General features: G+C 42.0%; 3 protein-coding genes across 3 annotated transcripts in view; 1 reads left to right on the top strand and 2 right to left on the bottom strand.

Annotated features, from left to right (window-relative positions):
• Window positions 1-1,573: 1,573 nt before the first annotated feature.
• On the top strand, window positions 1,574-3,707 carry LOC130131259 (protein ATP6V1FNB). Its single transcript, XM_056300899.1, has 4 exons — window positions 1,574-1,734; window positions 2,719-2,905; window positions 3,190-3,295; window positions 3,589-3,707. The coding sequence occupies exons 1-4, from the start codon at window positions 1,574-1,576 to the stop codon at window positions 3,705-3,707; spliced, it is 573 nt and encodes a 190-aa protein (XP_056156874.1).
• Window positions 3,708-7,032: 3,325 nt separating this feature from the next.
• Window positions 7,033-12,389, bottom strand: LOC130108094 (complement C1q subcomponent subunit B-like). The gene is made up of 6 exons (XM_056274939.1): window positions 12,197-12,389; window positions 11,154-11,328; window positions 10,085-10,316; window positions 9,529-9,646; window positions 7,346-7,570; window positions 7,033-7,235 (listed from the first exon to the last, which is right to left on the bottom strand). Exons 1-5 carry the CDS (start codon window positions 12,197-12,199, stop codon window positions 7,364-7,366), a joined length of 735 nt encoding a protein of 244 aa, XP_056130914.1. The 5' UTR covers window positions 12,200-12,389; the 3' UTR covers window positions 7,033-7,235; window positions 7,346-7,363.
• Window positions 12,390-21,096: 8,707 nt separating this feature from the next.
• Window positions 21,097-23,087, bottom strand: part of LOC130107833 (complement C1q subcomponent subunit C-like) — a 5,180-nt gene continuing 3,189 nt past the window's right edge. The window contains exons 6-7 of the mRNA XM_056274604.1: window positions 22,728-22,860; window positions 21,097-22,012 (exon numbers count right to left, since the gene is read on the bottom strand). Coding sequence (XP_056130579.1) covers window positions 21,878-22,012; window positions 22,728-22,860 — 268 coding nt within the window. The 3' untranslated portion in view covers window positions 21,097-21,877. The remainder of the gene's footprint in view (window positions 22,013-22,727; window positions 22,861-23,087) is intronic.

Below are 23,087 nucleotides of genomic sequence, written 5' to 3'. Positions count from 1 at the left end.
CCATACCAACATGTACTCTAGCTCTGCGAAATGATGTAAGCGAAGCAGGTATGGGCTTGGCTAGTACTTGGATGGGAGACCTCCCAGGAAAACCGAGTTGCTGTTGGAAATGGTGTTGGTGGGCCAGTAGGGGACAGTCTTCCCTCTGGTCCTAAAAAAAATTAAAACAAATAATAAAACAAATATCAAAATCCTAATGCCCCAGCCAGTGCAGTGATGGGGACACTATGCTGTAAGAGATGCTGTCCTTTGGATGAGATGTTAAACTGAGGTCGTGACTCACTGTGATCATTAAAGATCCCATGGCACTTATCACAAAGAGTCGGGGGTGTCCTGGCAAAATTCCCCACCTGGCTCTCTCCATCTGGCCACCTAATCATTCCCCATGTAATTGGCTCAATGATTCCTCCCTTGCCAGCTCAAGTTTATATGTGGTGAGCATTCTGGCACAAAATGACTGCCGTGCATCACCCGGATGGGTGCTACACATTGGTGGTGGCTGAAGTGAGTTACCCCCTTCAATGTGAAGTGTTTTGGGTGTCTAGAAAAGTGCTATATAAATGTAATGCATTATTATCATTAGTAGTAGTAGTAGTAGTAACAAGTTCAGAAATGTGGTTTTCAGTTGGAAGACTGAAGTCACATAGGACAGTTTCATGGCGCTTGCTGATGGTAAGTCAGTCTGCATGATGTTAGCAGAGGCTAGCTGCTCATGAATGGTACTAATTTTAGAGTTGAAAAACATAAAAAAAGCAGAGCATTGTTCATTGGAAAGGTTACTGATCATATTGGTTTCAATTGGATTTAGTAATTTTTTAACTGTGGAGAAGATTTCCAGTATTCCCTTCAACTCTACTAATGATATTTGCATTGGATATAGGATGTTTCAGCTGTTGAAAGAAAATTTTTGTAATGGAGTATATGATCCAAATACATTTGTGAACAGCAAGTCCAATCTTGGCACAAAGCCTCTCAAGGCCCCAACCTATAGCCTTGAGCTGACATAATTCAGGTGTGTACCAGGGAGCAGTATGGACAAATGAAACAACCAGTGTTTTCAGGGGGGCAAAGGTATCAAGTGCAGAAGATAAAAAAATATTTTTCTAGTAGTCCATACAATCAGGGAGTGAGGAGGTGGGAGTAGGAATGGGGTTCGAGGTAATTAAACTGCTGAGATCATCTGGATTAACAAATGTAATGTTGCGGTATGATAGGATATAATGCACCCTTGATTTACTGAGCAGTCGGTTAGAGTTGAATAACACAGCTTTATGGTCAGAGATGGGTAGTTCAGCAGAGGTGATGTTATATCTGCTTCTGGTGTGGGAAGATGGCAGCGTGAACTCACATTTGCAGTGGCTTCACCCAGTACCAACTATGCAGTGTCTTTGTCTATGTCTGTGTCTAAGTTTGTGTCATTGTGTGAAGTTTTTGTTTTGATCGTTAATTTTTTTCATTCAATAGCTAGGAGACGGGACAGTGGCGTGGTGGTTAGCACTGTCACCTCACAGCAAGAAGGTGCTGGGTTCAAACCCCGGAGTTATCTAACTATCACCCACCCATCTCCGTGAAGATGCGGACCCTGATGACAACCCAGTACCAGAACTTCTACAGGGAGCAGATCCAGAAGGAGATGTTCACCCGGCTGGCCTGGAAGAGCCGCTATAGCAAAGACTACCCACCCTGTTTTAGTCCCCGCAGCAAAGCCCCCCGAGACCCAACACGACTACCCAGGTGACCAGTCAATGCATGTTTATTTCACGTTGAATAGGTTTGTAAATGGATCAAATAGAAGATTTTGAATAATAGTGATATTGTTAGAAGCCTCCTGGGATACAATACAGCATTCAGAATTGTCATCTGCTCTTGCTTTTATTTTGACAAAATCTCACTGGAAGGTCAGAGATCAGGGTCAGCTCAAGGGAGAACTGCCATGGCTGATTTCAGAAGCCAATGCAGAAGTGCCTTAAGATGCAATTCTTTTAATGGCCACTCAATGTGGGCTCCAGAAAGACCTGGGCTGCATGGAAGCCAATGGGGGCAAAAAACCCAACTTTTCTCTTGAAATACAACGTCAGTACATTTTTTTTTTCACAAGAAGTTTGGGTCTCAGTAGTTCATGTCACTTCTTGTAATGTGTTTTTTGGTGGGGATTTGAAAATTATTGTTGAGAGGATATGAAGACTTAAAGATTGGTATGTTTGGTAGCATGTCTGTTTTGATTGACACGTCTCTCTCTGGCGTGATTGACAGGTTGCTCATGCGTCTTAAGCAAGCACCACTGCAGTACCTCTCAGCCTCTTTGCCCAAATTGAGATGTTTCAGCTTCAAAATCTCACAAAATTAAACACAAACTCATGGCTTCAGAAAAAGGCTCCTCAGAGACATGTTGGTGATGTCACACATACATGTTTTATACAGTCTATGGGTCAGCTTCAGAATAGCCTCCCTAGAGCTGGTGGGGATTCAGTACCTTGCACAAGAACACTTCAGCCACGCAGGTTTTTGCTAGTGTGGAGGTTTTGCACAAGAGGGTCCCTTTTGAGCAAAACAACTCCCTGACTCCCTCTTAAACAACTCCCTGACCAATCATTTACTCCCTGTTCCTGTTTTATTCCTATGAAGAGCTCTTTCCCCATTACATGGTCACAGGATAATTTGTTCCATTTACTGCCTGCACCGATATAATTGGCCAGGTCACATTGTGTTATGTTACAGCCACCCCAGAACGGTCCTGCCTCTTGTTACCAAGACCTCAGAGAAGCAGCGAGACACTCCACTACCTCCTCAGCCGTCTCCTCCTTCTCTTCATGTTGGGGCGAAGGAGAGACTCGGTGTGGCTCCCCTGATGAGACCAGTCTCCCCACAGACCAGACAGGCTATCTACCACGCCCCCCCTGACCATGTGAAAAGATTTGCAAACTTAATTTCTTCATATGTTCAAGTCACTATTCAATTTGAAATGAACCACTAATCATTATTGAACACCTCTTTTATTTGTTGGCCAAATACATAACTATCCTGCAAATGCTTAAAGGAGCTCAGGCATCTGAAACCTCCTTGTAGCAGAACTGTCTCAGGACTCACTGCACTGCAATCCTGTCTGATGAACAAGGAAGTAGACAACATCTAATCCTCAGTTATGTTTCTTCTTCTTTTCTTTTTCTTTTTCTTTTTACAATTCATTAGCGTGGAAAAGGACGGAGCTTGTACCTACACAGGCGTAGCCAGAAGAGACCAGAGGAGAAGTTTGACTATCCTATCCTTTCCTCGTGGGAGTATGGATGGAGACTTGGTAACGTTAAAACATGGGAAAGAGAGAGAGAGAGGGAGTGTGTGTGTGTGTGTGTGTGTGTGTGTGTGTGTGTGTGTGTGTGTGTGTGTGTGTGTGTGTGTGTGTGTGTGTGTGTGTGTGTGATTGGGTAGAACACCCCATCTACTTCCCTCAGCCCCAAGCTCCCACACCCATATATGACACCCATTAACAGTGGGCACCCATATGCTCACTGTTCCCATATGCTCCATATACAATGCATCTGGGAACAGCTGATCTTGATCAAATAGTTTGGTGTGTATCCATGTCTCCAGGTGACTACAGTCTGGACTACACTTCTCCCAGCCATGGTCGTTCATGTGTAGTGAAGAACACTTTCTATGCGAGGAACGGTGTCTTCAATTTCCCCTCAGCTACTGACATACTGGGCTGAAATTCACCCCTAAGCCACCAGACGGTTCAAAGTGTTTGACGTATTTCTAGTTATCGGGAAGGCTGAGACACATTGGTACCAAACTTCTTAAAACGATGTTATAAAGACATCAACAGCAGGTAAATCTTCCATTTCATTTTGAATCAGTCGATGATGACATACTAAAATGATTAAATGCTAATTTTCTCCCTAGGGTTGTAGTTCACAGGTGAGCTTGTCTGTAAATTAGTTAGTTGTTGTTTTTTTATTTTTTATTTTATTCTTGGTTTATTTATTGCAGGGTTTTTTAACCCAGAATCTTTGGTTAAAACAACGTGTTGAAACATTGACAAGTATGACTGTAAACTGCACTGACAACATAAATCCTGGAGTGATTTAACAAGTTTTTAAAGCTCACATTTTTCTTTGTGCGCCGTACATGACACGGGAATGGTCTGATGGTGAAAGAGTTCTCCGTGCATCCACGCAGCAGTGAAATGTGTGTGTGTGTGTGTGTGTGTGTGTGTGTGTGTGTGTGTGTGTGTGTGTGTGTGTGTGTGTGTGTGTGTGTGTGTGTGTGCAAAATGTGCAAATAAACTTTATTCAACAGTAATTTGAGATAAGCAAGTTGAAGACACGTTGCCACTGTGCTGACTTTTCCCACAATGCATGGCTGTCTGTCCAATTGGTTGCTATGCCGACCCTTACTGTATAATCGGGTGCACAGTGATCACTTTACTGTTGCTCTATGTGTATGGTCACAGTAACGAAAGCGGCTGAAACAATACACGCGTGCTGGTAAATATTAATAATAATACATCGGTTTTGTTTAGTGCTTTCCTAAATACTGAAAGACACTTTACATCAGAGGCAAAAACAGACAAGCAAAACAGAGGAAAAAATGTTGTTCAGTGCAAACAACAATACTCCACCTGTCACCATCATGCCCAAAGTCAGAGTTATGAACGCCTTGGCACTTGAGTGTAATTGCTCTGTGAAGACAGGATATGAAGAGGAAACTACATTCTTTCACAGTCCTCCAAGTTTTAAGTTATATTCCCTATAGGAAAATCCACAGGGCATACGTCCCATCCATCTCCAGGACATCCTGTCCAGGATAGGTGTAGTTCATTATTAATGAGTTTCTGTGGTCCCGACTACGTCAAACAGGCCTCACATCATAAATAATTGACATTTTTCAACCTAATACACTGCTGAGTGCTCAATACGCTTACCTTCATTGATGCCAGAGGGGGGCCATATGTTGAGATCAATTTGTAGAAGCTTAATTAGATAATATCAACCAGATTGTATCTTCCTCCAAGGGATATCATCCCCGTACAGGGTTGAATACATCTAAACATCTAAATCCACAGTTATTCAGTCTTTAGTGAGTGCTTGCCATGTTTTTCTACACCAGCTGTGAGTGTGACTCAACCACTCAGAACTCAGCACTACAAATCTCCATTTAACAATGGAGACGGCTGCCACCCCCAACCCACCCACTGAAACCCAATCTTTTAAGAGTTCCCTTCAGTGTCTGAGTTGTCATCAACTTGTCAAACAAACGTGTTTTGTGAAAAAATAGACTCGGCCACACACAGCCTCAAAGCTGAATAAGCTGACATCGCTGGTGCACAAAATGTGTTTATCCAATGGAAACACTGACGACAGCAATAACTGAATTATACTGCATGTAAGAGGTGTTTTCCAAGCAATTCTTTAAACAAATGAAAGTCACTGGGATGGGTCTTTAAAAGCTCCACATCAAGCCTCTGGTTTTCTGTTTCACATTAAAACATAGGTGATGGCCTGGCGGCCTGTTCAGGGTGTCTCCCCGCCGGCCGCCCAGTGACTGCTGGGATAGGCTCCAGCATGCCCGCGACCCTGAGAGCAGGATAAGTGGTTTGGATAATGGACGGATGGATGGATGTGCAAAGATAGTGACCATATTTTCGCAGTACTAACATACTTAGACCAAATCACTATGGTGGTGCTAGACTAGCTAGCTGTTAATCCATTTTGTGCTGATTTTTTTTCTTCTCGATTTCCCCCCGCTTTTCTCCCCAATTGTATCCGGCCAATTACCCCCACTCTTCTGAGCCATCCAGGTCGCTGCTCCACCCCCTCTGCCGATCTGGGGAGGGCTGCAGACTACCACATGCCCCCTCTGATACATGTGGAGTCGCCAACCGCTTCTTTTCACCTGACAGTGAGGAGTTTTGCCAGGGGGACGTAACACATGGGAGGATCACGCTATTCCCCCCAGTCCCCCCCGATCAGGTGCCCCGACTGACCAGTGGAGGCACTAGTGCAGTGCCCAGGACACATACCCACATCCAGCTTCCCACCCGCAGACACGTCCTGTCGTGTCTGTCGGACACAAGCTGGAGGTAAAGCGGGGATTCGAACCGGCGAGCCCTGTGTTGGTAGGCAACTGAATACACTGCTACGCTACCCGGACGCCTCCCTTGTGCTGGTTTTTAAGTATTTTACGGCATCATGTTTGTTAGTGTGGCACGGTGGTGCAGTGGTTAGCGCGGTCACCTCACAGCAAGAAGGTCCTGGGTTCGAGCCCTGGGATAGTCCAACCTTGGGGGTCATCCCGGGTCATCCTCTGTGTGGAGTTTGCATGTTCTCCCTGTGTCCATGTGGGTTTCCTCCGTGTGCTCCGGTTTCCTCCCACAGTCCAAAGACCTGTGGGTCAGGTGAATCGGCTGTACTAAATTGCCACTAGGTGTGTGTGTGTGTGTGTGTGTGTGTGTGTGTGTGTGTGTGTGTGTGTGTGTGTGTGTGTGTGTGTGTGTGTGTGTTGTATATATATATATATATATATATATATATATATATATATATATATATATATATATGCCGGCCCTGTGTGATGGTCTGGTGGCCTGTCCAGGGTGTCTCCCCGCCTGCCACTCTATGACTGCTGAGATAGGCTCCAGCATCCCTGAGAGCAGGAATAGTGGTTTGGATAATGGATGGATGTTTGTTAGTTCTTGTGCTGTGCACCCCCAGCTTCCCTAGCTTACTATGACTTCCAATGCTGTGCATGGTGATTAAAAAATAAAAGAATGTGTTATTTAGCCTCTAAAATGGATTTTGACTGTGTTTCATTGTGGTAACATCGTGCAGTTAATTGTACATGAGAAATCACTGCACTCACAGTAGAAAGACATCTTATAAACATAGTATGAATCAAATTAGAAGCAGTATTTTATTGGAGAAAAAAGCAAACTTGAAAAGTTATTTTTTTAAGTTGTGTTGTGACAGAAGATGGCCTGATCTTCAAAGAGACGGTGATTCCCAAAACAGCCTTGTTTTCATGGTAGACAGTGGAAGACCCCCCCCCCCCTCCCCAGCATCTCACACCTTGATCAAACTTTAAACTTTGAAATATCTTAAATGCATTTCCAGTTGAAGTCCATCCATTTCAGAGGAAGTAGACCACTGACCCCTCAGTTTTAGGATGGGCCACTTTCCCAGACATTCATTTCATCATCTCATCTGACTGGCGGTTATTTCTTTGGCAATAAATGGAGTCTGGAAAACAAAGCATTGAGTACAGAGGGATCAAGGCATTTTGTTGCACGTCAGGTTGTTCAAATAAGACACACGGTAGCTATACACAAACAAAATATCCATCCTCTAACCTGGTCTGACCAGCCTCTCTATTTGGTGGGGAAAAGCAGGAAGCCGGTGAAGATGTTGTCAGCGTAGTTATGCAGGGCGATTAGGCCGGTTTCAGAGGCTTGCAGCGAGACCTGATCTCCCACGTTAAGCTCCAGAAGTACAGAGCCTGACGTGACCAGGAAGGACTCTGATGTATCACAGAAGCTTATTTGAGCCTCTGTCCCCTTCATCAACTGCAGACACACCTGTGTGATGATCATAATACAGAGTCATCGTTGCTCGGGCTGTTCAAGTCCTGCTCGGTGCTATACACTTCGATTCACACATGGTTAAAAGATATAGATGGGAAGAACTTCCTTCTTAAATCAGATCTCATCTATTCAACAATGACTATTTCTTTTTTCCTTTTCCTTTTTCCACCCTTTTTCTCCCCAATTGTACTTAGCAAATTACCCCACTCTTTCGAGCCTTCCTGGTCGCTGCTCCACCCCCTCTGCCGATCCGGGGAGGGCTGCAGACTACCACACGCCTCCTCCCATACATGTGGAGTTGCCAGCCGCTTCTTTTCACCTGATAGTGAGGGGTTTCGCCAGAGGGACGTAGCGCGTGGGAGGATCATGCTATTCCCCCCAGTTCCCCCTCTCCCCTGAACAGACACCCCGACCGACCAGAGGAGGCGCTAGTGCAGCGACAAGGACACATACCCACATCCGGCTTCCCACTCACAGACACAGCCAATTGTGTCTGTAGGGATGCCCGACCAAGCCGGAGGTAATACAGGGATTTGAACCGGCAATCCTGTGTTGGTAGGCAACTGAATAGACTGCCACACTACCTGGACGCCCAACAATTACTATTTCTTACTGGTGTCAACACTTTACTCAAGGGTATCACTTTTTGTTTGGTAAATTTGCGCATTTATCTGAATTTTACCCAGTGAAATGCTGAAATTTACAGCCATACAAGAAATGTGGCACAGCATCGTAAAGCCAGGAAGACTAAGAGAGTCTAAAGAAACTAAAACTATCCACGAATCTCAGTCGGACGCAGTAGTAAAGAGATTTAGGAAGTTACAAGTGTATTTGTCTGAGTACAAAATCATAAAACTACAATAGAAAAATCTGTCCTAAGTGGGTCAACTCAGCAGTATCAAATCAAACAAAAGAGGTTAAAATCCTTTATAATATTCAGACAATAAGTCATCAAAGAATAATGGCTGACAAAAATGTTTCATTGCAAAAAAAAATCAATTACATCTTTAAAAAGTGATGAATTCCCGGTGAAATGTATATAGCCAGGACATATTCATATGAATATGTTGATATGAGCCCTGTGATGGCCTGGCAGTCTGTCCAGGGTGTCTCCCTGCCTGCTGCCCAATGACTGCTGGGATAGATTCCAGCATCCCCAACCCTGAGAGCAGGATAAGCGGTTTTGATAATGGATGGATAGATATTGATATGAATTTCTCTGAAATGGACAGTTGGGGTTTTCGAATGACATCTATCTAATATAGCTAGTGGTAAAAGATAATGGGGATATAATTAATCTGACTCTGTACCACCCATCTAACTACAGAAACATCTGTACAGTAAAACTGTTATGGGTCCCGTGTGAACCAATGGGGGACTGCCATATCTGTCATGCTTAAATGTCCATAAGCAAGATCCTGAGTCAGTACTCATTTAAAGGCCTGCTGACCTCTCAGCATCCCTCCCACATCTCCCCCCCCTCCCTCTCGGATTTCCTCCTGTCTTGTGTTTTAAAGGGATGCAAAGATGAACAAGATAAAACAGACAGGCAGGCAGACAGACAGACAGACAGACAGACAAATAGACAGGGACAGATGGGCAGACAGACAGATTGATAGACAGGCAGGCAGGGACAGACAGGAAGACATACAGATAAATAGATAGACAGACAGACAGACAGACAGACAGGCAGGTAGACGGATAGATAGATAGATAGATAGATAGATAGATAGATAGATAGATAGATAGATAGATAGATAGATAGATAGATAGATAGATAGATAGATAGATAGATAGATAGATAGATAGATAGATAGATAGATAGATAGATAGATAGATAGATAGATAGATAGATAGATAGATAGATAGATAGATAGATAGATAGATAGATAGATAGATAGATAGATAGATAGATAGATAGATTAGATAGACAGACAGACAGACTGACTTACTAGGGTCTTAGCTGATATGTGGTAGGTAAAGAAATAGACTCCTTTGGTCGAACAGTGGAAAATCCCATTTGTGAGCTGATCTCCCGCCAAGTTGGAGTCCAGGTCAGGCAACACAGCCCTATGGATGTTTTAGTGACGTTTTTCAAAGGTTATTTCAAAGACATTTCAGCTTTTTGTGAGACAGAAAATATAACACTATTTACTTTCCCAGAGGATATTCAGCTTGCAAAGTCAACAGTAAACTGTTACTAGTACCACACATTCAACACAGTGATAAGGTTACTTCAGACACAATCTGTGTGTTATCAAAAACACACGTTTATATTTTTAGGTGATATTTTTTAGAATCAAACTGAACACATAAAGCTTAAATGTAAGCAACAGTGGCAGAAACTCAACATTGAGACTAATGGGATATGCATGAAAAATTCACTACACCAAAGAACATCATTACTAAGACAGCAGAAAAGTGCTACATAAATGTAATTTTTATTATTATTATAGCAGTATAGCCAACACCGATTGACGTAATGCTTTAAATCATGACGGCACTGACGTGTCGAAGGTAATTGCTCTGTTTTTCGCTGGCTGCTGAATATCCGTCCGTTTGTAGGAGAAGAAGGATTTCTGCTCGACGATGACGCTGGAAGGGGCTCCTTTAATTCCTGGGGGTCCCAGAGCACCTGTGAGCCCTGGTATGCCCATTTCTCCCTTTAGACCGGGCCGTCCAGGGGGGCCCTTGGGACCTGATTCACCTTTGGAGCCCTTCACAGGCCGTCCTGACTCACCTGCGCGCGCACGCACACACACACACACACACACACACACACACACACACACACACACACACACACACACACACACACACACACACACACACACACACACACACACACACACACACACACACACACACACACACACACAGAGAGGAAAGAAACACTGCCATGTGTATGATGCTCAAGCTGAAAGGCAGGGCTGGGGATTGACTGATTTTTGTAAGGGATTTGATTTTTTGGTTTTTTTGGTTTTTTTTGGTTTTTCTTTTATGATAGAGACCTCGAAACTAGTAAAATAAAAAAATTTTAAAAAACGTGAGACTTCAACTCTTAACAAGGTTTTTGTTTATCAGACAAAAATATAAATCACTATGTTGAAGCAATATTACTGCCCAGGGATTTGTAGCCCTATTGTCCTAAAAAAGCAATAGTTTGATGTGTTCAATTTTTTTTAATTTTTTATAATAACCAAGAATTCATTGAACCCTCCTTACATGAATTTTTCCTCTCTCCCCTGTTTTCTAGTCCCTTTTCTACAGTTGTTCTACTGGACTTACATCTATTTGTTCTGGTAACATTTATCTCTTGAGCTGGCAATTTCCAGGGCTGTGAAATAATCCAATTGCAACTTTTGTCTGGCTGCTGTGGCCTCTGACCTTTGAACTTTAATGTAATGTACAGGGAGCTGGTCTGTGAGTTCAACAGTACAGAGAACCTCACATATACTAATAAAGTATTCTGATTCTGATACAACAGAAGGGGCATGGAGGCAAAGCAGATTATAATCTGTTAAGTAGTAATTCAGCATTCATTCAAAATTCTTGCCAGAGACGTGTGTACCCTTACCAGCATCACCCTTCTGTCCCTTGGGACCATTGTTGCCATTTGCCCCATGGGTGCCTGGTATCCCAGGAACCCCAGGGTGACCTCTATAGGCATCACATGCTGACTCCATGATGACGGGAGTCACGTGAACAAGGAGCACTACCACAGCAGAACCCCATGTTAGCCAAAGGAAGGCCTGTATACACACACAACGTGAACAAGGAGCACTACCACAGCAGAACCCCATGTTAGCCAAAGGAAGGCCTGTATACACACACACACACACACACACACACACACACACACACACACACGTATGAAGGCACAGGTACATGCACATACACTCATGCAGATGCACATACACACAACTCATGCACAAAACACGTAACCTCAAGCACATGTACACATACATACATGCACAAAGAAATTAAAACTAGATTATAGTTTTACCTTTTATAATGCACTGTTATAAATTTTAAAAAAGCACACAGTCATGGACGCACACAAACACATACAACCATTACATCTTATGTGTAAAGATGAAGACAGTACTTTAGCTAATCTGTACAACATCACACCGTTTCTTTGGCTTTTTGAGATGTCCATAGTCTCAAGCATGTTTACAGGATATAATCAGAAAATATTAAGCTTTCACACAGGATCAATACACCAGCCGTGGGTTTCAATAAAGCAGCATGGTGTCAGCATTGCATTTGTGGCAGCAATTCTGCAGGCATTTAGCTGATGCTCTTATCCAGAGCAGCTGAGTGAGATTCAGTGCAGGATTTTTACTCAAGGACACTTACATTAACTTTTTTTTTTTGCATTCAGCTTAATATTCATTCAGTTACCAAAACATTAAATAACCCTAAGTTCCTTTGTCACAAACAGTTAGATAATTCTGTACATCAAATAGTCAAGAGGTCAAGGGTCAGAGTGAGAGTGTCTCAACACTTTTCCTGTTACTCTACAGTGAAAATAGAGGCGAGCAGTGCAGGTAAAAGAATAACCTCCATTGTTTGCTGCAGAAACCTTTTAGTGAAAGGACAAAGCCATGGTCTCACCATCTGCAGTAGCCAACGTCTCTCTGCCTTTAATGCCTGCTGGGTGTCAGGGTGCTGTTAGTAGCTTCCCGTCACGGTGGTCTGTCTCCTTGTGGACTTTCGAGAGGAAATAGTGATGGTCTGATGAAAGGAGAGCAAGGAGCGGTCTTCACTGGGGGGAATAGCAGAGCAGTGTGAGCAGCAGAAGAGTGAAAAGAGGAAGTGAAACAGCAAGTGCCTCCTCGCCCTGTTTCTGAGATTGTCGACGCTCATTGTAACAAAAGGTACACAAACTTTTAGGAGTTTAGAAAGACTGTCCCTTTACATTTCCTTCCCGCTGTAAATTCAAGCGGGCTCTCATTGCCGCTACAGTTGAAAACACCCAATGTGATTTATGTTGCAGATGAATTCATTTAAAGGTAGTGAAAAGGATCTGCACAACGTTAACTCGAGTTTGGTTTCCCTTGAGCCAAGGGCGAGTGTGTCAGTTTAGTCCAGGAGGAAATTTTCAGGGTGATATAATTGTTCAGTCTTAGGAAGTCTATGAACATCACATAATGTATTTCAGGGTGCCGCTGACCTGGAGAAAACCGGGCTGGTTTTATAAGAATAAGAAGAGACTAATTTGCAATCTGTCAAGTGAAAACTCAGATTACTATTCATACTTTGCAATGTGAACAGCTAACGTATGCACACCGTATTTGCACATTTCTCTAAATGTGTTCCTACATATTGCGAACAGCTGGCGGAAGAGAAGGCCAGTTTTATTTATACTTGGTTTGTTTGTGGGGTTGTTTTTGTTTGTTTTTTTTTGGGGGGGGGGTCTGTCTTATCATCATCACCATTATTACTATTATAGATTTTCTTCATTGCTCTTTCCATGAAAACCAAATGAACAAAAGAGCTAAAAGTTAAAAAAAAGTAGTTCCAAGGCACATATAAACATAACAAAACAACAAGAATGGGCGGCACGGTGGCCTAGTGGTTAGCGCTGTTGCCTCACAGCAAGAAGGTCCTGGGCTCAAACTCCGGGGTTGTCCAACCTTGGGGGTCATCCCAGGTCGTCCTCTGTGTGGAGTTTGCATGTTCTCCCCATGTCTGTGGTGGATTTTCTCCCGGGTGCTCAAGTTTCCCCAACCATCAAAAAGACATGCATGTTAGGGTTTACACTTCTGTCTGTGCCCCTGATCGAGGCATGGCAAGACGAACTGGAGTTGGTCCCCAGGTGCTGCACAGCGGCTGCCCAGTGCTCCTAGCTACACAGCTAGGATTGGTTAAATGTAGAGCGTAATTTCCCAATGGGTGATCAATAAAGTTTCTCAAAATAAAAAAAAAGTCAAAATCAAGAAGGTTATAATGGAAGAAGACTATTTGGTTTATATCAATTCTCTGCTGCTTTCCCAACGAGGATCTTAAAGTTCAATCTGACCCGATCTGGCTTGATTTAAAATCTGGCATTAATTTCATCTACCTTTTGGGTATAAGACCCTCCGAGCTTAGTTCATCAGATCAAAGACACTGTTTTTCAAACTATGGGGATAGAGATTGATGAGATTTAATGAAGCTGGTCTTCAAACACCATCTGAAAAGCTGTCTCTGGTTTTTTTTTTTTGGCTTAGCAGTTGGACAGACTGTTCTGCAGCCAGGTCTTTTCAACAGCCACCATACCGTCTCATTCACTGTTTCTTATTTTACCCACCGCATTTTTGTCTGGGTGCTGGCCCGGACCCTTGACTTCCTTGCTTTGTTGCTTTCAATGTTGGTGTTGTTATGGGTCAAAGTTCGTTTTGCGGTGACAGCACAGTGGCGTAGGGGTCAGAACAGCGACCTCAGAGCGAGAGCGTCAGTGGTTGTCATGCAGCGTTAAATGTTCTCTTTGTGTTTCTGTGGACTTTGTACCTACTATGGTTTCCTCTCATGGTCAAAAGACATTCATGTTAGGTTACTGTAGGAGCTTCTGAATACGTGTGAGTGGTGTGAGTGGTGTGAATGGGACTTGTGATCTGTGACGGACCATCTCTCTGCTTTATGCCCATTGCATGCTGGAATAGATGCATAGACTCCAACCCCCCCCCTCCCTCAACCCTGCATTATATTAAGAGGGACTAGACAATGAGAAAATAAAGGCGTTTATTATAATAAGCATTTCCTTAAGCAAGACAATGAACTGCTACTTGCGCACTTAATGTGAGTAGTTCTGAGAGCAGTTTTGATTCATTTTTTAAATCTAATAAAATCAAGTGAGCTCTATGTTACTCTTGAGCCATTAACCCCAGGTACCTTGTGCTCTAGGGTCAAAGGTGGACCATGAAGGGCATCCTCTGTCTCTCTCCCATCCATCTTGCCATTCACTACCTCTCCCATTCTCCTGATGAAGCAGTAGTTCAAGAAAGGTTATAAAAATAAACAGCAAACAGAGGAAATGAAACAAAATCTGATGAGGCAGGCAGGCATGCAAGGCTGGGAAAGTGATGATAAAGCATCAGAAAGTGCACCTTATGAAAATAATTTTTTTCCCATAAAAAATTGTTTCCCTTTTTTCCCCCTGAATGAGGAACAGCAGTGCTGTGTTCTTTTCAGTATTATAATTTAGTCTTTGTGTCTTCATCCTTCGGTGTGTTTTCCCTGATTCCTCAAGACTTTTCATAAGCATTGTGGTGTGATGGTAATTTTTAGTTTCCGGCCTTAAATCTTCAGGTCAAGAACCAAAAACTGTCATCATAGCACCTATTCTTATGGCTCCACTTGAGGTTTAAGGCTTATCTTATTTCTATAGATTTGCTTTTATGTGTTTTCTGTCTATATGATTTCTTTTATTACGATTGCTACAGTTCTTACCATTTATCTCAGTCTCATCTCATGCTCTTTTGTTGTAATGATAGCAGCATTAATATTAGTAATAGTTATGATAGCAGTAGTAGTATTAGTATGAATGAATGAATGAATTATGATTTATTTTGACCATGTAAATAAGCAGGATATTACATACAGATAAGCCATTGACAGTAGTCTGAAGTGATCAACAAATCCACACATCAAAATCAGCGAACAAATCTCCCTATGCATCAGATTATTTGTTACATGTTGGAAAAGGAGTAGGAGGAAGTATAAACTTATTTTTTTCCTATCCCTTCTCACCTACTCTTAAGTTAATTCAGCTGCTATACATTATTAACTCAATTCCCACTGTACTGTATCATTTACATTCTATGCAAGTTGTACTGCACAATGCAATCTGAACTACTGCAAACAATAGAAGATAAAGGAGAAAAAAACCCCATCAAAACACGGGATAAAGAAAAAGAGAAACAGATCTCAATGCTACGTACAATCGAAATATCCACTCGGTGTCATAGAAAGACAAATGAAAAAAATGTAGTAAGAAATGTTTAGAGATAAATAAAAGACAGTTAACACAACTATTCATCATCCCTATATATCTTGATAATCAGTCCTTTGTACTTCTTCTTTAACTGTGTAATGTTTGTACTTTGTTTGAGTTCCATGTTCAGACTGTTCTACAGTTTTACCCCACAGACTGAAATGCCCATTCTCTCCAAAGTTATATGAACACAGTAGTAGTAGTAGTAGTAGTAGTAGTAGTAGTAGTAGTAGTAGTAGTAATGCATTTTATTTTTTTATTAATAGGGTTAGGGTTAAGGTTAAGGTTAAGGTTAGGTTAAGCTGCCTTATATGACACTCAAGGTCACCTTACATCAAATACAATAAACAGCAAAGCAGTAAAAAAACATGAGTGCAATCAACAGTAAAACATACAATAAGCAATAGAGCATGCTTCAACAAGGATGTAAAACAAGATTAAGATGCTGCAGTTAATGCTGTCAAAGTGAGTAAGCTAGTTTAAAAAGCTGGGTTGTAAGGGCCGTTTTGAATTCTGTAATGGAATCCAGTAAGCAGATGTGATGGGGAATGGAGTTCCAGAGTTTGGGTGCAGCACAGGAGAAAGCCCTGGCACCCATTGTGCTGAGGTTGATGGGTGATAGTGCCAATAGACCTGCTGTTGAAGACCATTGGGAGTGAGATGGTGTTTAAGTCTGAAGAAGGTCTGTGAGATAAACAGGGGATAGATTATGAAGGGCCTTGGATGTTGATATTAAAATTCTAAAGTTAATCTGCTGTGACACAGGAAGCTAGTGTAATTGAATCAGCAGGGGAGAGACATGTTCAGTAGAATTTGAATGTGTGATATTCTGTGCTGCAGCATACTGGATGAATTGAAGTCAGTGAATAAGTTTGTTGGGGATGCCTGCCAGGATTGCATTGCAGAAGTCAATACATGATGTGGCCAAAGCATTGACTAAGACTTCCATGGAGTGTTGTGATAAAGCAGGGCATAGTCTGGAGATATTTTGCAGATGGAAAAAGACAATCTGGGAGACATTGTTTATATGATTGGAAAAGGAAGGAGTACTATTGAGGATAACACCAAGGCTTTTCTTAGCCTGTGAGGAGACATGTATGGTGGATCCAGCAATAGGGAGTGAGCAAATATTAGTTTTTTAGAGTGTAGATCTGTTAGTCATCCATATCTGTATCATGGAGACAAGCAGTGAGGGTACTGAAGGGGAAAGTGGAAGTGGGCTTAATGGACACATAAAGCTGTGTATCATCAGCATAATGGTGGAAATTGATACCATAGTGCCAGAAGATGTTGCCAAGAGGGAGGAGGTAAATAATAAACAGGAGTGGCCCCAACACTGAACCCTGTGGAACTCAATGTGAAACTATCAAACTTTCTGACTGGTAATTCCCGAATTTGTACAAAATGTGTCCTGTCTGTAAGGTAGGAAGCAAACCACTGATACACAGTGACCCCAAATCCAATGCTAGCCAGATGATCCATGAGGAACTGATGGGGTATAGTATCAAAGGCTGAGGTGGGGTCAAGGAGGATGAAGATAGAGAGTAGACCAGAGTCAGCTGAATGAAGGAGGTTATTAGTGATCTTAACCAAGGCTGTTTCTGTGCTATGTTTAGGGTGAAAGCCAGATTGGAATTGTTCAAAGAGATTATTGTTGTCATGGTGGATCTGGAGTTGAGCTACAAATACCCTCTCAAGGATTTGGGAAATGAATGGTAAATTGGAAATAGGCCAGTAGCTGTTTTGGTAATTAGAATCTAAATCAGGTTTATACAGGGTTGGTCTGATTATGGCAACTTTCCATGAAGGGGGAATTGTACCAGTGGACAGGAGTTGATGATGGAGATTATCAGAGAGATAATAAAGGGCAGACATGTTTTAACTAGGGTTGTTGGAATTGGATCCAGGTGACATGTGGATGTGCTGGACATAGTAATAAGTTCAAAAATCCGATTTTTAGTTGGAAGACTGAAGTCACATATAACAGTGGATGGGCACAGTTTCATGGCACTTGCTGATCGTAGGTCAGTCTGCACGATATTAGCAGAGGCTAGCTGATCTACCTACCCTTGTTATTTTAGTGCCATTTCCTTGCCACGTGCGGCAATGCACACGCGCGCGCGCGCGCACGCACGCACGCACGCACACACACTACACACTATTCACATAGCCTCACTACCTCATATCACCCTCTTGCCTTGATCATTACATTGCTGCTTGTTATTGAATGTATGTGATTAGTATTAGTTTAGTGTTGATTAGCATTAGTTGATTTCCCCTTGATTGTTTATTCTAATAGATTGTTTTCATGGAAGTGTTTGTCCTGCCTGTTTTGAGATAGTATTTACTGAAGCCATCCTCTGCCAAGTAAAGTACTCCAATTGGAGTGATAATGATTATTCCATCAATTTAAATGGTTCAATTATAAATATTGGACAATTGAAATTGATGGTTAATGATTTTATGAGAGTGATTCATTGAGACTGATTTGAATATTCCACCAATTTAGTAGTTTAATCATAAAATATTAAACACCAAAATTAATTATTAATGACTGATTTTATGAGACTGATTTGATAACCCTGTTGCACCAACATAGTAGTAGTAGTAGTAGTAGTAGGTAGTTTTAATAGTAGGTAGTAGTAGTAGTAGTAGTATTTGTAGTAGTAGTAGTAGTAGCAGTAGTTGTTGTAGTAATGGTAGTAGTAGTTGTCGTAGTGGTAGTGGTTGTTGTTGTAATAGTAGTAATAGTAATAGTAGTGGTAGTAGTAGTAGTTGTAGTAGTAGCAGCAATAGTAATAGTAGTAGTAGTAGTACTAGTAGTAGTAGTAGTAGGCTCCACTACTGTGAGCACATTTTAAGATACTAAATTGCCCATAGTTATGTATGGGAGTGTGTGTGTCAGCTGTGAGTTGGAGTGGTGATTGGTCTTTCAACAAATGTCTGCTGTAATAGTCTCCAACCCCCTAACAACTCTGAATTGAATAAATCAGGAGTAGACAATAATTGAACAAATGAATGAATGAATGAATGTATTATTATTATTATTATTATTATTATTTAATTTGTTGTCATTATTCTCTACTACAGGCCCTCAATCTGGTTTATCCATGGGAACTGGGAGGAAGTAAAATCCCTCAGTGAGAAATAGTTACGGTTTTCAATTCAGTAAAATGCTGACTTAACATCGATTCTGCTTTTTTTCAAGCAGCATTCTGGAACATTATCCAGCATTGGGTATGTGTTTGTGTGAGTGTGTGTCTGCACACAAAATAGTGGGTTTTCAGCACTATTTCAACATTAAAATATCAAGTGATCCAGTCTGTTGAGAGAGACTGACCCTGTCTTTCCTAAATGTGGCTTACTCATTTGGATTTTTACCTAGTTGTAAAGTGTTTTGTGCGTGCAAACTGTCAGTATTTATCATTTTCTATGATAGCAAAATAAATAAGTCAGACAATAGAGATTGATTGATTGACTGATTGAATGAATGATTGACTGAATGAATGAATGAATGAATGAATGGATGATATGTCTGTCTCTATTTATGTATTTGTGAGTGTTTGTATTTCTGCCTCTGAAAAGCAAATTTAGACTGAGTGCCAGGCTGCTGATGATGTACGTGTATGTTCTGTTTAGAAAATGGTGTGCATGATCAGAATGCTTGTTTCTGAGTTTGTCTATCCAACAGAGTACCTGAAACTTGACACAGAGTGGTCCCCTGTGCTTACCTGCATTTCTTGTACAAGTCTAAAGAGTTACATATGATCTGTGAAATCTTGTGTGATTCTCTGCTCTTACATTTAAAAATCACACTTGCTTTTAAAGCTTTGCTGTTCAGTCATAGTGAAGTTCTGAGCAGATAGTTTCTTCTTGTGCCGGAGGTTTCAATAGTTCCTAATGGGGTTTTAGGATGCAGGAGGTAACCTGCTTCATCCTGCTCATACACCTTGACACAAATACATATTTAAACCCAACATCCAGGGAACACAAAGGAGGCCGTATGAGCACTAAGAGCACCTTCAACCAGCTTTACTGTGAAGGTGGCAGAGGACATTGGGTAGAAAATCCACTGCCAAAAAGCACATTTTCCCTTTTTCACAATACTGCCCTGCTTTTGTTTGGACAGAATGGTTCAGAAATAGATTTTACATCTCAATGGCATCACATGTGGGACTCATGGCTATCCAGTTTCTGGTGTTACATTCTCTGATATCACAATCTCTTGTAATAGACAAGCAAGATTCAGAAAATGTCCAGTGTTGGTTCACTCATGTGATACACAGAAGATATAAAATGCTGATTTTACAAGAGGAATATGGGAAGTATAATGTCTCTTCTTTATGGAATATGAAAAAATGCTCCCACAAAACAGAAATATCTGCAGAGTCCGTGTTTTATGCAAAGAATTCACTCACTCGGGGTGGCATGGCTCAAGAGATTGAGCGGGTCATCTAGTAATTGGAAGGTCACTGGTTGGATCCCCAGCTCCTCCAGAGAGCATGTGGAAGTGTCTTTGAGCAAGACACTGAACCCCTAACTGCTCCTGATGAGCAAGTTGATGCCTTGCATGCTACTCTTCCATCAGTGTATGAATGTGTGTGTGAATGGGTGAATGTGAGGCATACACTGTAAAGCACTTTGAGTGGTCAGTAGACTAGAAAAGTGCTATATAAATGCAGTCCATTTACCATTTACTCATGATTAACCAATAACACCGAGGGAGGTCTGGCGGCGGCCTCGCCTAGTGTTGACTGTGTTTTTGGCGTCGTCATGTGGAGTGTGGGCAAGTGTGTTGAGGGTGTCTGGCTGGGAGAGCTGGTGTTGGATCAGCTGGGGTAGCCTGGTCTGATGTATCCTGTGGGCCCAGGGACCACGGCCCTGCCCGGAGCTGTGCCTGACAGGAAACACCGAGGGCGATCTGACAGGATGCGGAAGCGGGGCAGGCTAAGCTAACTGCTAGCCCATGCAGACCAGCAGTTCCAACAGTCATCCTGGCTGGTGTTCGTTCTCTTGGACAGTCATTTTTTGTTGCTTAGTTTGGATATATGTGTTTATTTTGGATATACACACACACACACACACACACACATACATATACATACATACATATGTTTAGTTTGGATATATGTGTTCTTTGTTTGGATATGTGTTCTTAGTTTGGATGTATGTGTTCTAGTTTGGATATACGTATGTGTTCTAGTTTGGATATATGTGTTCTTGTAGTTTTTGGATATATGTTTTTGTCTTTGTGTTGCGCTGCTGTGGGCTGGGGGAAATGATATTTCATTTCATTTCGTGTACACAATTACATGAAGTGAAATGACAAATAAAGTGTTCCTGATTCCTGATAGATGTGCAACTAGACAGATCTGGGGAAGGTAGAGTATGGAAGAGTATTTACAGTACAAGGTTTAAATAGTTAACTCCATAACACTAGCCATATTGTCCTATATAGAACAGTGATAAAGCATAAGATAAAGCAATTATTGATCTGGCCTGTTTTCAAACAACAAGAGGAATCGAAGACAAGTGCTTGAATCATAGTTTATTTGATTTTACACAGCCATTCTCATACAGGTTATTGATGTTTAAGCTAACAGCGTGCATTAGGTTTGGTGCCACATTCCAGCAGACTGATAACTACACATAACACACTAGAAACAAGAAAATAAGCCTCATTGCTTTCAAACTAAAATATTTTTCAGAATGTGTCAGTCAGTATGAAGTAAAGATAGCCCTTCCCTGTCTCAGTATATTGTTAAAAACGAACTGTTTTTCTGGAGAGAGAGAACGACACATGTTACTGACTATTGAAGGGAAGTAATACCACAAAGAAATGCGCTGGAATGAAAGTCAGTGCAATGAAAACACAAAAGGTTAGTTGGTAAATGTGAAGCAAGGACTTTGATATTTTTTCTACCTGGTTTGCCTGACAGCCATGATAACATTTATTCTAGCTTTTATTCATCCAGGGATGATTGCGTACCATTACTCATTTTCACAATTTTCCAGCTTCAAATGAATACTGTTGAGCACATTTACATCAGGGACCTGCCCACTGCAGAAATAGTTGTCCATTCTTGGTTGCTTGGGGTTCCCCAGTATAACCACAGACTCCTGAGCCACTTTAATGGAGGTGCTTTTTTTTTTTTAATGTTAACTAGCAAATTTAGGTTTGCAGTGTGTAGGAACAGTCTTTCGGGAAAAAAACATCACTAAAAGCTGTTTTACTGAAAAGTTTATTGAAGAAGCTGGTCAGGTTTAACCAATACATTTTCAGTGTTGCGTTACACTTTGGATGTATGCTGTGCGCTTCATCAGTGTGCATTTATCAGGAATCCAGAAAAGATGCTGTATCCTTCTGGTTTGCCTGTCATTCCCCTGTAGTCACCAGTTTCCAGCCAAACCTCCTGGTCTCTCCTTACATAGACAGACAGCCCGCCTGAGCTCACCTGGGAGGGAGGGAATCATTTTGTATTTATCAATGCAACCACTGCAGAGCCTAGATTTTGGTGCTCATGATACTTTCAATGCCACTATATTTCAGAAATCACGAGCATGATGATTTTATAATGTCTGTACTATGGGCTCTGACCCATCCATTCTATCCTTTATCCAAGCCACTTAACCCAATTGGGTTCGTGGGATGCTGGAGCCTATCCCAGCAGTCATTGGGCAGCAGGCGGGGAGACACCCTGGACAGGTCGCCAGTCCATCACAGGGCCGACACACACATTCACACCCAGGGACAATTTAGTATGGCTGATTCACCTGACCTACATGTCTTTTGACTGTGGGAGGAGGAAACCCACATAGACATGGGGAGAACCTGCAAACTCCACACAGAGGAAGACCTGGGATGACCCCCAAGGTTGGCCTACCCCGGGGCTCGAACCCAGGATCTTATTGCTGTAAGACAAACACGCTAATCACTGCGCCACCATGCCGCCCCAGCTCTTACCCGTTGGTTCTTATAGCTAAACATAGCCTCTTAATAAGTGCACCACCCAATATCATAAGAGAAATTGCATCACATCCAGTGTTTTGGAACATGATTTCCATTTAATGAGATATCTGGTTATAGCAACGTTAGCTTATGTGTTGTAATGTACACCTTACTGGACCATCTTTGTGTTGAAGAATGTAGTGTTGAGCTGTAGTTAATACCTGTCTTGAGTTGTGGTTTTGCACATGATCGCAGAATGATGCCACTATGGTATTTTCCAGCTTCAGCACCACACAGAGCTTTTCCTCCGCAGAGGCATGGTACACAAAATAATAGGTTCCTTGCACCCGACATCTAAAGCACGCACGCGCGCACACACACACACACACACACACACACACACACACACACACACACACACACACACACACACACACACGGAAAAACAGTAATGTATTGGATTTTAAACCCCCAAACCCTCTATGTTTATATTTAGATAGTGCGGTCACAGGGCAAGTTTTAATCAGTCAGTAAGCACATTTTGCCGAAGGAGACTTTGTTTTCAGTAAGTGTGACTGCTG

This window comes from Lampris incognitus, chromosome 2 (genome assembly GCF_029633865.1).
Source record: "Lampris incognitus isolate fLamInc1 chromosome 2, fLamInc1.hap2, whole genome shotgun sequence".
In the NCBI taxonomy this organism is placed as follows: domain Eukaryota; kingdom Metazoa; phylum Chordata; class Actinopteri; order Lampriformes; family Lampridae; genus Lampris; species Lampris incognitus.
Note: the sequence above shows the minus strand (reverse complement) of the source record. Positions and strands in the feature narration are given on the sequence as shown.

Excerpts from the sequence above, each read along its gene's own strand:
- LOC130131259 (XM_056300899.1), top strand. The coding sequence starts at position 1,574 with ATGCGGACCCTGATGACAACCCAGTACCAGAACTTCTACAGGGAGCAG. Across the intron at positions 2,906-3,189 it reads ACCACGCCCCCCCTGACCAT|CGTGGAAAAGGACGGAGCTT; the intron begins GTGAAAAGATTT and ends ACAATTCATTAG. Across the intron at positions 3,296-3,588 it reads GGAGTATGGATGGAGACTTG|GTGACTACAGTCTGGACTAC; the intron begins GTAACGTTAAAA and ends CCATGTCTCCAG.
- LOC130108094 (XM_056274939.1), bottom strand. Across the intron at positions 10,317-11,153 it reads GGGACAGAAGGGTGATGCTG|GTGAGTCAGGACGGCCTGTG; the intron begins GTAAGGGTACAC and ends GTGCGCGCGCAG. Across the intron at positions 9,647-10,084 it reads AGAGCAATTACCTTCGACAC|GGCTGTGTTGCCTGACCTGG; the intron begins GTCAGTGCCGTC and ends AAACATCCATAG.